This window comes from Lagopus leucura, unplaced genomic scaffold (assembly GCF_019238085.1).
Source record: "Lagopus leucura isolate 7727_CA_CO unplaced genomic scaffold, USGS_WTPT01 Super-Scaffold_73, whole genome shotgun sequence".
Taxonomy (NCBI): domain Eukaryota; kingdom Metazoa; phylum Chordata; class Aves; order Galliformes; family Phasianidae; genus Lagopus; species Lagopus leucura.
The window spans coordinates 14,524,976-14,540,745 of record NW_024962252.1 but is presented as its reverse complement, the minus strand read 5'-3'; the positions used below and the strand labels follow the sequence as shown (position 1 = coordinate 14,540,745).

At 35.8% G+C, this 15,770-nt stretch overlaps 1 protein-coding gene across 1 annotated transcript in view; it reads left to right on the top strand.

Moving 5' to 3' along the window:
- Positions 1-15,770, top strand: part of CSMD1 (CUB and Sushi multiple domains 1) — a 990,707-nt gene that overhangs the window by 765,275 nt on the left and 209,662 nt on the right. The window contains exons 16-17 of the mRNA XM_042877582.1: positions 4,093-4,231; positions 12,812-12,999. Of these exons, the coding sequence (XP_042733516.1) occupies positions 4,093-4,231; positions 12,812-12,999 (327 nt within the window). The remainder of the gene's footprint in view (positions 1-4,092; positions 4,232-12,811; positions 13,000-15,770) is intronic.

The window sequence follows — 15,770 nt, the reverse complement described above, 5'->3', positions numbered from 1 at the left end:
ACTAATAAAACTGTTTTAGCTGAAGTTATTTGTCTTATTTTAACACTTTTCCAGTCTTAGAGTATAATAATGGAAACAAGTTTGCTTTTATATTCTTGAAATAAATTAGCATTCTAAAAATCTGGTTGCTATTCTTTTCAAACTCTACCTATCACCATAATTACCTGCTTGTAAGTTATAGCTACTATAACAGTTTTGGCTGTATCATATTGAAGAATATAATTATCTATAACATAGAAAAGTGAAGTAAGTTTCTATTTAAAATTCTTTTTAAAAATTAGCACCTTTAATTTCCTCAGAGCAAAGATATACCTGAAATTCTGTATATAACATATTAATCCACAGTAATTTCTCCTTAGAAATACTGTGAAAACCAGAGCTATATTTAATATTTCTTATACAATATTAAAATATTTAATCAAAAATTTCCAAGTTTATTTGCTTGTTTTTCCTTAAATGAAGAAACAGAATAAAATTGTATCATTCTGTGAGATGAAGTACAGCAAGAGCAAAAAAGAGAAAATAGGCTGATTCCTTGGTGCTTAACAATGATGGTGCTTCATAGGTCCTATGGCAAAACATATGAGTACATTTAATATACACCTAGTGTGCTTGTGTTATAAGCACAGAGTAATACAGTAATAAAGAGTAATATTCAGAAAGCTGTATATCTTCTTGTAAACAATAGTTACATACTCAGGCACTTAATGAAATGAGAGCTGCAGGGGAATCTGTGCATCAGTGCCTGAGCATTTCTTCCCCCTTCTTTGTTTACCTTGATGTCTGCAGGGTTGTTTTTCACACAGTTTTCTCACTCCTCTCTCTTAAGAGCTGCTGTATAGTGGTTGGTTTTTGTTTTTGTTTTTGTTTTTGTTTTACCCTGTCTTAAATTTTTTCATTATTCATGATTTGGCAACTCAACTCAGATAAGACTTTGTATTTCTAAGAAAAGTTAGAAATACTAGGAAGAATGCTAGAGTCTGATACTTGTGTATGCAAACCTATGTATGTTCGCAAGACTTCTTATCCTGATTAAACCATATAATGAGTTATGCTGTGCAGCAAACTTGTTCTTTTTTGCTTCCAGAAAAAACAACTCACACCAAGGCATAGAACATAGAGGAAATTCATCATCAAAAGATGTTTCCTCATTTTGAAACCTTATCCACACAATTGATAAAATATTCAGTGTAATCTTTGTAGTTTTGTTCCACAAACATGTAGGTAAAAAAGCCACTTTGAGTAAAAAAATGGTAGAGAAAATAAATGAAATAGCTGTTTAAAAAAAATACATAACCCTCGATTATCCTTTCTCTGAACCTTGTTGGGCATTGGCTATTTATTAATGGTAAAGGATTCAACTTCATATTAGATTTTTTCTATTGTATATTTTGTTATAGAAGGAAATGTAGATCATTAAAGTTACATTCAAGATCTATTCTGTTTTAGCTGTGTATTCACCTTTAATTGATAAAAAAAGGAGTTTCTGGTTTTAAATTACGATAGGGAGCAAGCATCCTTGCTAGTTTAGGGATGATTTCGTGTTCTTCTGGTTGTCAAATATTTCTGAGTAACCTTTGTTGTTTTTTCTTGCTTTGTATTGCTCTATAATTAAAAGTCTCTGATATAAGTGATACCTGGAATATGTGAAGTATGTGATGTGTTACAATCAGCTAAGGGTCAGCAGTCTTCTGGTTTGTGTTAATATGACCAGATTTAATTAAAAATAAAAGCTATGGAATACACTTCATTATCCATTTTCTTGGCTGATTGCTTTGCCCCAGAGACAATTAACTGTGTATATTTCATTTCTGTGAGTTGCTTTATCCTCCCTCTCCACCCCCATGACTTTCTTAAATCTGGAAAAACTTCTCAGAGATAAGAGAAGTCATGAATGAAATCAAAATAATGTCTCTTGGTTCAATTTCTTTTAGAAGCATTGAATGAAACCTAGGAGTATTAATTTACTACTCACAAATGCATGTTAACATTAATTTCCATATGGCATAATAGGTTTGCTTGTCACTACTTCAAGAAACAGAAGAGAAATAACAAGATTTCCTGCACTGCAATATGGAATTTGCTGATAATGATACCACTGACTACTTGAGTGTAATACAAATGATACTAAGATAAATTTATCTGACCTTGAAAGCTTTCCTGTTTTAGACTGCTAAATAGCCTTTGGTAGAATACATCATCCCGAAGCCCTGTTCTATAAAAGCTTAATTTTAAGATGGACTTAACATTTCTCAAATTGTGTTCACTACCTGTTGATGTTTTTTAATCCTTCACCAAAGTCCTCTGAAAGATGATCCATGCCTCACCATGTTGCTTTCATAGCCACTTTTCAATTCTTTTTGTCCTTTTACTGGAAGAAGATCAGATTAATCAAACTTGGTCTCTGAGAAAAGACCTGATGGAATACAGTGAGTGCTGAGGAAGCTAGCCAGGGGCATATCAAGGCTGTTCTCAATTGCCCTAGAAAGGTCTTGTGACTGAGGGAGGTTCCAGAGGTCTTGAATTCTACCTTCAAGAAATGGAAGAAGGAGGACATGAGGAATTCCAGGTCTCACCTTGATCTCTGGGAAAGGTGATGCACCAATATTCCTGGAAACCATTTCAAACACTGAAGGATAAGAAGATGACTGGGAGCAGTCAGGATGGATTTATGAAGGGGAAATTATGTCTGACCGATCTGGCAGCCCTGTACAGTGAGATGACTGGTCTGATGGATGAGGGGAGAGTAATAGATATTTTTTTATCTCAGTTTTAGCAAGGTGTTTGACACTATATCATATTAGATTCTTATGGGAAAATTGATGAAATATTGGTTAGATAGTGAACTGCAAGGTGAATGGAAACTAGCTGAGCTATTGGGCTGAGAGGGTTGTGATCAGTGAATAGCATAAAGCGAATGGCTGGAAAACAGCCCCTAGTGGTGTACCACAGGAGTAAATATTGAATCCAATACTGTTGAAAATCTTCAGTAACAACCTGAATACTGGGACAAAAAACCATGAACAAGCCAGCAGATGACAGAAACCTGGGAGTAGTGGCTCATAAATGATATGGTTGTCCTGCTGTTCAAACAGGCCGTGACAGGCTGGAGAATTGGACTGAGTTGAAGTTCAAGAAAAGAAGGTGCCTTTACTTCCCCTTTATTCATCTGTTAAGTCTGTGTCTGCAGAGCTGCGTACAGAGACCTGGGATCCCCAGCAGAAAAAAGATATGGGCCATACAGCAATGAGTCAGGTGGTGTCACAAAGATGATTAAGAGCTTGGAGATTTCATACAAGAAGAGACTGAGATAACTGCAGTCATCTGGACTAAAAAAGAACACTCAGGTCTCTGGAGAGATTTTTCAAAGCATATAAGTATCTGATTCCATGGTGTAAAAAAAATTGTCTGTTGACAGGCCAAGTGGCAATGGACACAAACTGAAATACAAGATAGTATTTTTAAACACAAGAAAAACCTTTCATTGTGAGAGTGATCAAACAGTGGAATGCAGTGCCAGAGAGGTTGCAGAGTCTTTGCCTTTGGAGGGAGGGCATGACCCTGATTGTACATGGTTCTGTGTAATCTGCTGTAAGAGACCCTGATTTGAGCAGGAGTAGATGATCTCCAGAGGCCCTTTCCAACTGTAGTTCAGTGGGATATTCACAACAATCATTACCACTGAGCTGAGTAATTACTCAATAGGGTACTAGATGGCAGAGTATGATTTAAAAAAAAAACAACAAAAAACCCAATACATTACTTCGAACAATTTGCATGCAAATATGGAGTCATATTAGAAGTAAAAATGACAGTGTTTTTTTTTTTTTAAATTTTAAGGAATGCTCGCAATTTCAAATGCCAGTTTCTGTGGATTAAGGTATGTGTAGAGTTATAAGCTATGGTGAGATACACTGCAAGACTTAAGAGACTGAGAGAAGGTGCTTATAATACTACAGAATAATAAGAAAAATAGCATTGTGTATTAAACTTTTTTCTATACTTTTGAATTGTTTATTATTATTATTTGTAGCATTATTTGAATATAAAATAGTGCATTATAAATAGTGTATTTTTTTTTTTTTCTTGCAGCACCATGTGGTGGGCATTTGACAGCATCAAGTGGTGTGATCTTGCCACCAGGGTGGCCAGGATATTATAAGGATTCACTTAACTGCGAATGGGTGATTGAAGCAAGACCAGGACATTCCATTAAGATTACTTTTGACAGGTGGGAATCATAAAGAAAAACACCAAATAATGTGCAAACACATTTTTTTTTTATAACAATGAAGAAGAAAAATATTTAAGAACTCAAACCAGAATAAGAAATGATTGCCAAATGACACTGTACTTAGTTATTCCTGTCCTTCCAGAAAATTAAAGGTTAAAGCTTCATTTATATTGTATGAATGGTTTAAACAATATGCAGTAAATGTCCATCTGCTAGTACATCAGTAGTGATGTCTTTTACACTCCTCACTATTTTTGTTTTCATGAACATGTATTGTCCATGATGATGATCAAGTCTAACTAATGGAGAATATAAATTTCCTAGAGAAAAAAGAAATTGTACAAGAAGTTCTGAATTAAGCTTATTATATATGTAGTACTACAACATGTGTCACTTCAATGTGTACTGAGTTTCAACAGTTTATTTGGATTCTTGAGATTTCACCATGTGTACTGGCATAGAGATTAAATAAAGATGTCCAGACATCAAAGTACTGTAAAGGCAGAGACTGAAAGTTTGTTTTAAAGTATTATCTAACTAAAACAATCAACCCAATTAATTTGTAAAAATGTTATCTTAATATGGACTGAAATTAGCTGTGCTGGAACACACAGTGATTATGTCCTTGTGCAACGTGCAGATTCCTTTGGAATAACAACTATTTTTGAAGGTGAATTATTTTCAGCCTTGTCTTACATGGACTCAGGAAGTAGTGAGACTGCATTTTGGTACCAGGAATGTGAACTGCACTATATTTCATCTTTCTGAAACCTCAATTTTCTTTGTGATCTCAGTTAGATCTGTTTTCTAATCATACTAGAATCTATTCCATTTATGATTAACACACAAAGATATTCACCCTTGAGCATCTTTGTAAAATATGTAAGAAATAGCCATTTGCTTAGTTGCTTGATGATAATGGCACACTAGTTACTCATTTGACGTAGAGAAAGATGTAAAAGATAATATGAAAGATGGTGCCTGGAGCTAGACTGCAGTGGCCTTCCTGTATTTCTGTTGCCTAAGGGGAGGCAGTTGTCTATATCTAGTTTTACCTTTGCAGACTCCACAATGATGAGCCAAATTACTCATTAATACATATTTATAAGCCTTCTATGTCTAAGTGCAGAGACAAAAAATATGTAAATGAATGGAGAGAAGAACAGAAGAATGTGAAAGTGACTGTTAGAGGGTAAAACAAAAGATCTGTCTGCTATGTATTCAGTGAGTTTCTCCATATCTCACTTCTACTAATTAGTTTGGTGTCCTCATGTACTTTGGGAAACACAGTATTTATTGCAGATTGGAGTCCTAGTTACTTAGCAGGGCCACTAGGAACCTACTAAAATAAGCAGGGCTACTAGGAAAAACTTGAATAGCAAGTGAACAGAACTGACAGCCTTCTTCTCTCGGGAGTCCTTAATGAATACAAAGTTTGAAACATCTGAATAATTGAGTGCAGTGTATATGAAATACAAAGGAAAGAGAAGTATGGCATTTCTAAAAGATTTTGTTTGTTGATGTCAGAAAGCATAGAAATACATTGGATACAATTTACCCAGGTTTCCAAAATGTGATTTTTTATTTTGCATCTCATTCTGTAAATGGCTGTTAAAAAGCACCATTTTAATACAAAGAAGAAAATTGCTTGATAAAAAACGTAATTATCAGGGGGTAATAATCTTACAGTAAAATGTGTTGTTTAGCAGTCTGTGTTCAACTGTTTGTTATGCTCAGAAATCATCTTAAAAAGGAAAAAAAAGAACTGATGATATCAAATCACTCAGGGTATTAAAAAACATAGATGACCGAAGAAGTGCTGAAGAATCTTACAGGGCTGGATATGTAGGCAACAAAATTGTAGTTAGATTAAGTAAATGTAAAACGAATCATGTAAGAAAAAGTATTCTACCTTAATATATAAAATGGATGGATTTTGAGAGCTTGCACTAACCACTGAACTGTCTTACCACTCTCTATAAAGAAACATGAATGAGAACTCCTAATACATTCATAGGAGTTTTGGAATCATGTCTGTGGTGATGAAACTACAGTAGGGTGAAAGATTAACATAAACCATATATTTAGTTTATTGAAACTCCTTTTCTGTCCTGTTTTATAATTTTATTTCTTTTTATAACTTGATTAAAGTCAATAACAAAGAGAGAGAGTAACAACAGGGAAGGATGGAAGCTGTTTAAAAAATTATTTCATTAAATTGCTATGTCACCTCTGTAATGGATATTTGCTTTCATAGAATCATACAATCATAGAGTCACCAAAGTTGGAAAAAACATCCAAAATCATCCAGTACAACTGTTCACCTATCACCAATATTTCCCACTAAACCATGTCCCTCAGTACAACATCTAAACATTTCTTGAATACCTCCCAGATCAGTGTCTCCACCACCTCCCTGGGCAGCTCGTATTTCTTAATGTCCAACCTGCACCTCCCCTGGCACAACGTGAGGCCATTCCCTCTCATCCTATCACTAGTTACATGTAAAAAGAGGCTGACCCCCACCTCACAACAACCTCTCCTTTCAGGTAATTGTAGGGAGCAATAAGGTCTCCTCTGAACCTCCTCTTTTCCAGACTAAACAATCCCAGCTCCCTTAGGAAGTCTGTTCTCCTTCTTGGCCACCTGGGCATGCTGCTGGTTTGTGTTCATACATTCAATAGGAAGTTCCAGAGTTTAAGACACCATTTTTTCATGTTCTTGTTAAAATCTTTCTGTATAAATTGCAAGCTTATATTTGTTAGCTTTGCCCTTTCAGTTTAAAATTAATTATCAGAAGCTGGAAGTTTCAGGATTTCTTTCAAAATGTAGTGAAAGCAAAGAGACATCTTAGTTGTAAAATTGAGCATTTTAATTTTTATAAGAGGAAACAGGTTGCATGTACTTGCATACTTTAACAGTGTGACCACTGTACTTCTCAAGAAATTAATGGAAAACATACTTTCCCATGCCATATGGTTGAGTTGAAGACTACATTTACTAAATTTTCAGCAGATGCACATATTCACAGAAGTATACAGCTTTATGTACAAATCAAGCTGTGATGAAATTAAACAAAAGTTTCAACATTATTAAGGCAAGACTCTGGTCTTCTTTCTCTAAATATTTCAGTAACACGTTAGTCATGCTGTTAAGTACAATGGTTTTGGTAGACAGGAAAGCTCCCTTTGGAAATTTATGCCAGTGTTCCTGGTTGGTTTTGAAAATTGTATGGCTTTATTGATTCATAGAATAAATATCTTTAAGAGTGTTGCAAGTTGATGATAAAAAAAAAAATTATATCCCTTTGCATAAAAGTTCTTTTCTCCTAATATGACAGTTTTGCTACCCAGATCAAAACTTGAGTAGAAAACCTGTTTATAATTTAAAAGAAGCTAACTCTCCTGATTGATGTAATGTTATTAAATTACAAACCATTAAGCAAAATCAGTATCAATACCAACAATCCATTAATCAACAAGTACAATATTTTTCATGTATTTTGTCTAGTCCAGGGAAAATAAAATCCTCTTATATTTCATTGCATGTCTTGCCATCACAGATGCAGCAGATGAAATTTTGTACCATACATGTGATATTCATAATGTAAATGAGCTCCCTCTTGAGCTAATGAGACTTCAATATTACTAGACAAATATCCGTTAGTAGAGTACTTAGAAACTCTCCAGAAGTAGCAGCAGATGATAAAATAACCCCATGAATGTTTTACATTGAAGCATTCTGCATTTCAGGTTACAGCTAATGCCTGGAAGGGCAACAAAAGAATAATGTCTGATTGAGTCAGAAGGAAAGAACTTAGAAGGGTAAATGCTGAACGGAATTTTTTTGTTGTTTTGAATAATGATGAAAACTCATTGGGTAGCTGGTAAAACAAACCTCTTCAAAATCTTTCTAAATATATGAAAAATAGTGTAATATAGCAGTTTTTAAGACTTCTTAAAATTCTCTGGGATATTTGGAGAATGTCCTATTTTTTTTTTACCAATATAAGTATGCTAATAGAAATTAAAATATTTTTTAAGTTACTCTTATTTAAGCACTTTCAGTAAGGATGTAGAAATTCCTATACTATTTTTTTTCTGTGATAGTGCAGAGGTTGCTATAATGCTCCAAGTCTTAAAAACAGAAAAGTGAACTAGAAATAAGTTTCAAATTTTGAGATGAACTAGAATCTTCTGTAAATAAAGATCAATGTAATGGGCAGCAGTTCCCAGGGGAGTCCCTAGGGATTCAGTTTTAGAGAATAAAGGGCTCCAAAATGGCAGATCGCACTTCAAGAAGGAAGTCTTAAAGGTGCAGGAGCAGGCTGTCCCCCTGCGCCACAAAATGCGCGGGCAGGGAAGAAGACTGGTGTGGATAAATAGGGAGCTATTCTTGAGGCTTTGGAAGAAAAAAAGAATCTACCTCCTGTGGAAGAAGGGACAGGCAACTTAGAAAGAATACAAAGAAGTTGTTAAGATGTGCAGAGTGAAAAATCAGACAGGCAAAAGCCCAGCTTCAACTCAACCTGGCCACTGGGGTAAAAAAGCACAAGAAATTCTTTTACAAATATATCAACAGTAGGAGGAGGACCAAGGAGAATCTCCATTCTTTACTGGATGGGAATGTGACCACTGAGAATAAGGAAAAGGCAGGGACATGAATGCATTGTTTACGTCTGTCTTTGCAGATCAGACCAGTTATCCTCAGGGTACTTCACTCTCTGACCTGGTAATCTCATCTGGGGAGCAGACAAAACCCCTCACAATTCAGGAGGAAACAGTCAGAGATCTATTACTCCAACTGGACTGCCACAAGTCCATGGGGCCAGATGAGATTCACTTGAGAGTGCTGAAGGAACTGGCAGAGGTGATAGCCAAGCCGCTTTCCAAAAGCTATCAGCACTCCTTGTTGATTGGTGAGATCCCAGAAGACTGGAGGCTTGCCAGTGTGACGCCCATCTACAAGAAGGATTGTAAGGAGGATCCGGGGAACTACAGGCCTGTTAGCCTGACCTCAGTGCCAGGGAAGGTTATGGAGCAGATTGTCCTAAGGGAGATCACGCAGCATGTGCGGGACAACTGGGGTATCAGGCCAAGCCAGCGTGGGTTCATGAAGGGCAGGTCCTGGTTAACCAACCTCATCTCCTTCTATGATCTGGTGACCCATCTGTGTATGAGAGAAAGGCTGTTACTATAGTCTACCTAGACTTCAGCAAAGCCTTTTACACTGTCTCCCACAGTATTCTCCTGCAGAAGCTTGCAGCCCTTGGTTTGGACAGGTATGCTTTTGGCTGGGTAAAGAACTGGCTAGAACCACCTCCAGAGTGTTGGTGAATGGAGTTAAATCCAGCTGGTGACTGGTCACGAGTGGTGTTCTCTAGGGATTGGTGCTGGGGCCTATCCTCTTCAATATTTTTATTCATGATCTGGATGAGGGCACTGAGTGCAACCTCAGTAAGTTTGAAGATGACACCAAGTTTGCTGGAAGTGTGGATCTGCCTGAGGTTGCGAGGCCCTACAGAGGGATCTGAACAGGCTGGATCACTGGGCTGAAGCCAGTGGGATGAGATTCAACAAAAGCAAATGCCGGGTCCTGCACTTAGGCCACAACAACCCCAGGCAACACTACAGGCTTGGGGCAGAGTTGCTGGAAGACTGTGTAGAGGAAATGGACCTGAGGGTATTGATTGATGCTGGGCTGAACATGAGCCAGCAGTGTGCCCAGGTGGCCAAGGAGGCCAATGGCATCCTGGCTTGCATCAGAAGCAGTGTTGCCAGAAGGAGCAGGGAGGTAATCATTCCCTTGTACTCCACACTGGTGAGGCTGCATCTCAAGTACTGTGTCCAGTTTTGGGCCCCTCGCTGCAAGAAAGACATTGAGGCCCTGGAGCAGGTTCAAAGAAGGGCAACAAAGCTGGTGAGGGGTCTGGAGCACAGGCCATATGAGGAGCAGCTGAGGGAGCTGGGAATGTTCTGTCTGGAGAAGAGGAAGCTCGGGGGAGACCATAATGCTCCCTATAACTACCTGAAAGGAGGTTGTAGTGAGCTGGGAGTCAGCCTCTTCTCTTATGTAACTGGTGATAGGACTAGAGGGAATGGCTTCAAGCTATGCCAGGGGAGATTCAGGCTGGACGTTAGGAAATACTACTTATCTGAAAGAGTGGTCAGGCAGTGGAATGGGCTGCTCAGAGAGGTGGTGGAGTCACCGACCCTGGAGGTGTTCAAGGAACATTTGGACATTGTGTTGAGGGACATGGTTTAGTGAGAACTATTGATGAGAGTGGATTGTTGGACTGGATGATCTTGTAGGTCTTTTCCAACCTTGGTGATTCTGTGATTCTTGTAGGAGTTACTATAAGATTTATTTTTCTAGCCAGTCTGCAACCTATCGTTGTCACACCACCCTGCTAATAAAACCGCAGTTGCTGGCTAAAAACATTTTATTTCTAATTAGTTCCTCTCACAAATACAACTGTTAAAGTAATTGAAATATTGAAGTATTGATTTTGAGTCCACTTGTAATGAGTAGAAATAGAGTATTAAATCCAGACTAGTAGTATGTGTCTGTTTTCCTTATTCTGTTTCAGGGTAAATCAATATACATAATCTTTAAATTTATGGAAAGGTACTGAATAATTGTCAAGTATTTGAATGATGCCCCCTGTCTATTTTAGTAATCTAAACTAGAAGACCTTCTAGATTCAAAAATTCAGTGTTTAAACAGTTTTTGAAGTAGTTTCTACTTGCCAACTATTGTCAGCTAGGTCAAGCATGGTTCAGGAAAAACTGTGGGCAGGCAACCATTCATAATAAGAAATTTGAATAATATCTTCATGTTTGGAGGGCCAGAGTATGTAAAAATATGGATGTAGGTCATTCCATATTTGCTGTCTTCAGTGCCAGAGACAAGTTGCAAGCATGCTTAATGCATTAACATGCACACAAACATTTTATTCCACTTTCTGAGTAGATAGCATTGAAAGCAGCCATCTTGATTTTAGCCAGTATACCCAAACAGAGTATGTAGTTTGGTTGAAAGCACCACAGACTTAGAGAGTTTTCTGGGTAAAGAGGAGAGAACCTTTTGTAAGGCATAAATCAAAGTTTCCAGTCATTAGTTAAGCAAATACCTTCAGATTTCTGAATGTGTTTTTGTTATTAGGCTCTCAAGAGAGCAGGAACTACAGAAGTTACTACATTCTATTAGTCATACTGATGTGTGTGTAAAGATTACTTCAAGCCTAATGCAAATTTGATTGTAAAATGTAATGGCCAAAGTGGGAAAAGATGTTCATTCTGTCATTGTTGCCTACATAGTATAGAGTTTATTTTAACTTTGAGTGAATGTTAGATGTATCTCTGCTTTTTCAAATGTTTGGTAATGTGACATTGTTGTTAATTACAAGGGCATAGTTTCTTACCTCCAGACCCACTAAACATCTATCTTGTATCAGATAGACTATTTAAGAGCATTAATTTTGAAACAAGTGCACGTGGATGGAGTTTTTTTGCTCTGAACAGTTGAAGTAATAAACTCTTTGGGAAAGATAGAACAGTCTCAGAAGAACATGCACGTTTTTTATACTTGATCTGAAAAATAAACATTTTATAAAAGTAAGAACATTGTGTCTGTAGATGTATACAGACCTGTATGGATATCTGTGTAATTGTATATACTTTTTGATTCTGTGTGATAGGAAAATTGATATGCAAATGTTTAGATGTTACAGTTCATAAGAATATTTAATATAATCACAAACTGCCGAGAAATGAATTTGATGTGAAGAAATGTCAGTTAAATATTCATCTACAGAAAGAGCAGATCTGAGCCATTGATTTAAAAGCAGCTAGTAGTGGATGCCTGTACATTCAGACATGTTTTCTGAACTGGGAAAATGTGATATGTAGTGATTGGCAAAGATATTGATTGAACTGTTGATTTTAAAGTTATTTCTTCTTGTAAATCAGCTTTCCTGTTAGTGTTTTTTCTATTCTTTTCTACATTTAGATAGGCAAGGAAATCTGTAACAAATTTCAAAATGAAGGTTTAAATTCAGTTTAGTACTTTATAACTTTATAGGAAAAATAAATTATTTATAGATAGTGAACTGTGTTAGAAAAGAATATTTAGATAAAATATTAAGCATTGAATATTTAAAACAGCTTTTGCCAAACAACAAATATCAAATAATGAAATTGTTTAAATGAAATAATAAAATATTATTTAAGGTGTTTCTATAATGTCAAATTGTTTCTTTTTAACCTGATAGCAAGAAATTTCTCAATAAAGTTTTCTAAGAGACAACTGCAGATGTGATTTTGAAACCCAGTCATATGATTGATCTGAAGTATATATATTATGACTACACTGTAAATTTTATACAGTATTTAAAGGTTAGACAAAACAAGAAAAAAAGATGCGTAACAGCTTCCTAAGTTGTTATTAATGGTAATGAATTGCAGATAATCATCTGTAGATATGCTGATTTTTATATATATGACTTCCTTCCTCAGTACATGAGTTGTATTTCTAAAAGCATTCTTCTGCCTACCAGACTTATATATTTCTTCTCAGATTTCAGACTGAGGTTAATTATGATACTTTGGAAGTCAGAGATGGACCAGCTAACTCATCACCATTAATTGGAGAATACCATGGAACACAAGCACCCCAGTTCCTTATCAGTACTGGCAATTACATGTATCTACTCTTCACTACAGATAACAGTCGTTCCAGTGTTGGCTTCCTAATTCACTATGAGAGTAAGTCTGATAGTTCTCTGACATCTTTTCATTTAATTTTGAAAATAACATTTAATTTGAAAATGTGCAGAGATGTGAGCAAATAAATGGCAGTATTTATATTTGTATAAGGGCAAATTATGTTTACTCTTGTACTGACAGATAACTATGAAACCATTAGCTCATTTTGGAAAATTTTACTTAATGAGTTATTGCATTTTATGCAGACTTTTCTTTGCCCTAGGTGTTTAGCCAAATGGAAAGCCATTTTAGAAACTCATCTTTCAGGGTAAAGATATGTTGATTTTGTTTGTTCCCCTTCTCCCACCTTCACTGCCTCTCTCTCATTCTTTCTCAATTTTTTAATGTACTTTGCAATACAGAGCAGAGTTGCACCTTAGCCATAGTGATTCCACGGTGCAGTTCAGTGCACAATAGTGTCTCCCTTTGAACTCTAGAATCACTATAACACTATTTTCTTTAAAATTAGATAGAATTACATATGTTAAACTCTCAGAAGTTACTGACCTTTACATGATATTGTAGTTATTCATGTAGATACTGAATAGAATGCATGTGTTTAGTGTGGTTAGGCTACACAAATAACATTGCTTTTGTCAGTTGTTCCAGTCTTATTTGCAGACTAACCTGACTGCAGTAAATTTGCTGTCACATTGCATGTGTAATGTCTGTCCAAACTCATATTTTATTGTAGCTGCATCAAAACTTGGAGATTATGAATGCTTTAGATTGGATGCGGACAAGGGGTGATGGCAAGGCCACTAATTCATGTAAAGGCAAGCAAATTTCCAATTTGATCCATGGAGATCTAGTCAGTGCAATCAACAGAGTCCAGGAAGCAGTTCAGTTCACCCTGAAATGAAGTCCAGGGGCTTTATTAAGTTGCCTAAGCACAGAACATTAGAGCATTTATTTTTTTTTTTCGGGTGTAGGACACCTAGTTTCCAAGTACTGTATTAGAATGTGTGGATCTTCCAAAGTCCTTACCCATATCCATATCCACTAGTTCCATGCAGACTTCCTGTTTATGAAAGGATAACAATAGGTAATGGCACAAGAAACATTGATTTGGATAACAGAATTTCTTTCCTTATAACTTTGCTGAATAAGTTATTTCCTAATTTCCCCTGACTGTTCTGATCATTTAATTTTCACTATGAAAGGATAAAGATATGTTAGTGGAAGCATCTTGAGCTGAAGTTGAATCTTGCTCTGAATTTCCATGCTGTGAAACAAAAAATAGCCTACCTGTCACAAACCATAATGAAGTGTATACTGCAGCTTAAGCTGTACAGAAAAAATTTGCTAAACACTTCATGTCTATGTGGGGTGTCTGCTTCACAAGGCTCAGTCACAGCATCTCTGGTCACATTGGTTTCTTTTGGCACTTTTCCCTGAGAGCAAAAATCATCTGCACTGCGTCCATGAAATGTTCATATGACATAAGTGAAATTTGTTCTAGGCTCTCTATTGTTGTGCTAGTCACTGTTTGGAGGTCGTGAAGCATTTCTATGATGGGTATCAGACATGGGTCCCTTCTTGATTCTTATCTCTTTATTGACAAATGTGCATATACTGGGGAAATGTAGTTATATTAACAAGACTGGAAGTACTAAGCAGATAAACTCATAGTTTTCAAAGAACAAAACCAGATGGAATGATTCAGTGGAGATTCTGCATATTCTGCTGGGAACAGATGAGGTTGAAATTGATTGCCGTTATAGACTTTACTGTAGAGGTTGCTTGTGCTAAAGAAATTTTGCTTGTAGAAGAACAAGCCATCAACTATAAGGTTTTAAAAAAGTATCTGAATATTTTCTTTGGAAAATCAACTTTTATTTGGAAGTGTCCTGAAAATCTTCCAGTAATAATCATAACTTGATTGTTTAGATTTCCTTTTCAAAAAGAACTTTTTAGAACTTTTAAAATGTGCAGCCTTCGTGGACTTGAGTTGAAAGTGTTGAGAAGATTCAAACAGTAAACAGTCAGTTTTAGAAATTATAAAGTAAATGCTTTCTTATACTTTTTCATTCAAACTACAGTCTTTGTGAATAGTCAGCATAGGAAAAATGATTCATCAAACTTTCGGTGGCAGATTACACTTGAAAATGTTAGTGGAATATTGGGGAAGAACTTTTTTCTTTCAGCAGTTGATTTTGCTCTGAGTAATAAGAAGAACCTGTAGAGAGCTTGAATAAGAAAGGCAATTTTTGTGAAACTGCCCATGAAATTACAGAGTTTATAGTTCTCAAGAAATAGATGAATGAGGTAGGTAACACAATTATGATAAAGTCAATGGTTTTCAAGAATACAAATGTCACCCACCTTGAGATATTGGTAGATGATTTTCCTAAAGAATCAATTTTGAAAGGCATTTATAAATAATATTATAATAACCATTGCTGTAGCTTTTTTAAAATCTCTTTTAATGATACAGATTTTAAAAGTTAATAATGTAAATGTTGGATGTATTCAGACGTTGCTATAGATGACTGTCAAAAAATAGCATAGATCTCTTAGGATAAAATCAGAAAATCTACAGTGCATATCTAGTGACGAAAACAGAGACAGAAATTCAGTAACAAAAATATATAAAGATACACTCAAAATATATCAAATTATTTAATGAGAATTGCTGCAAACATCAACCGCATGTGAGATTAAATCTTCTTTTCTTTTCAACATTTACAGAAAAGCTTGATTACATTAATATACTTAACACCATTAAACAAACATTTCCAATGTAAGAACATACTACACAATATTGTGAT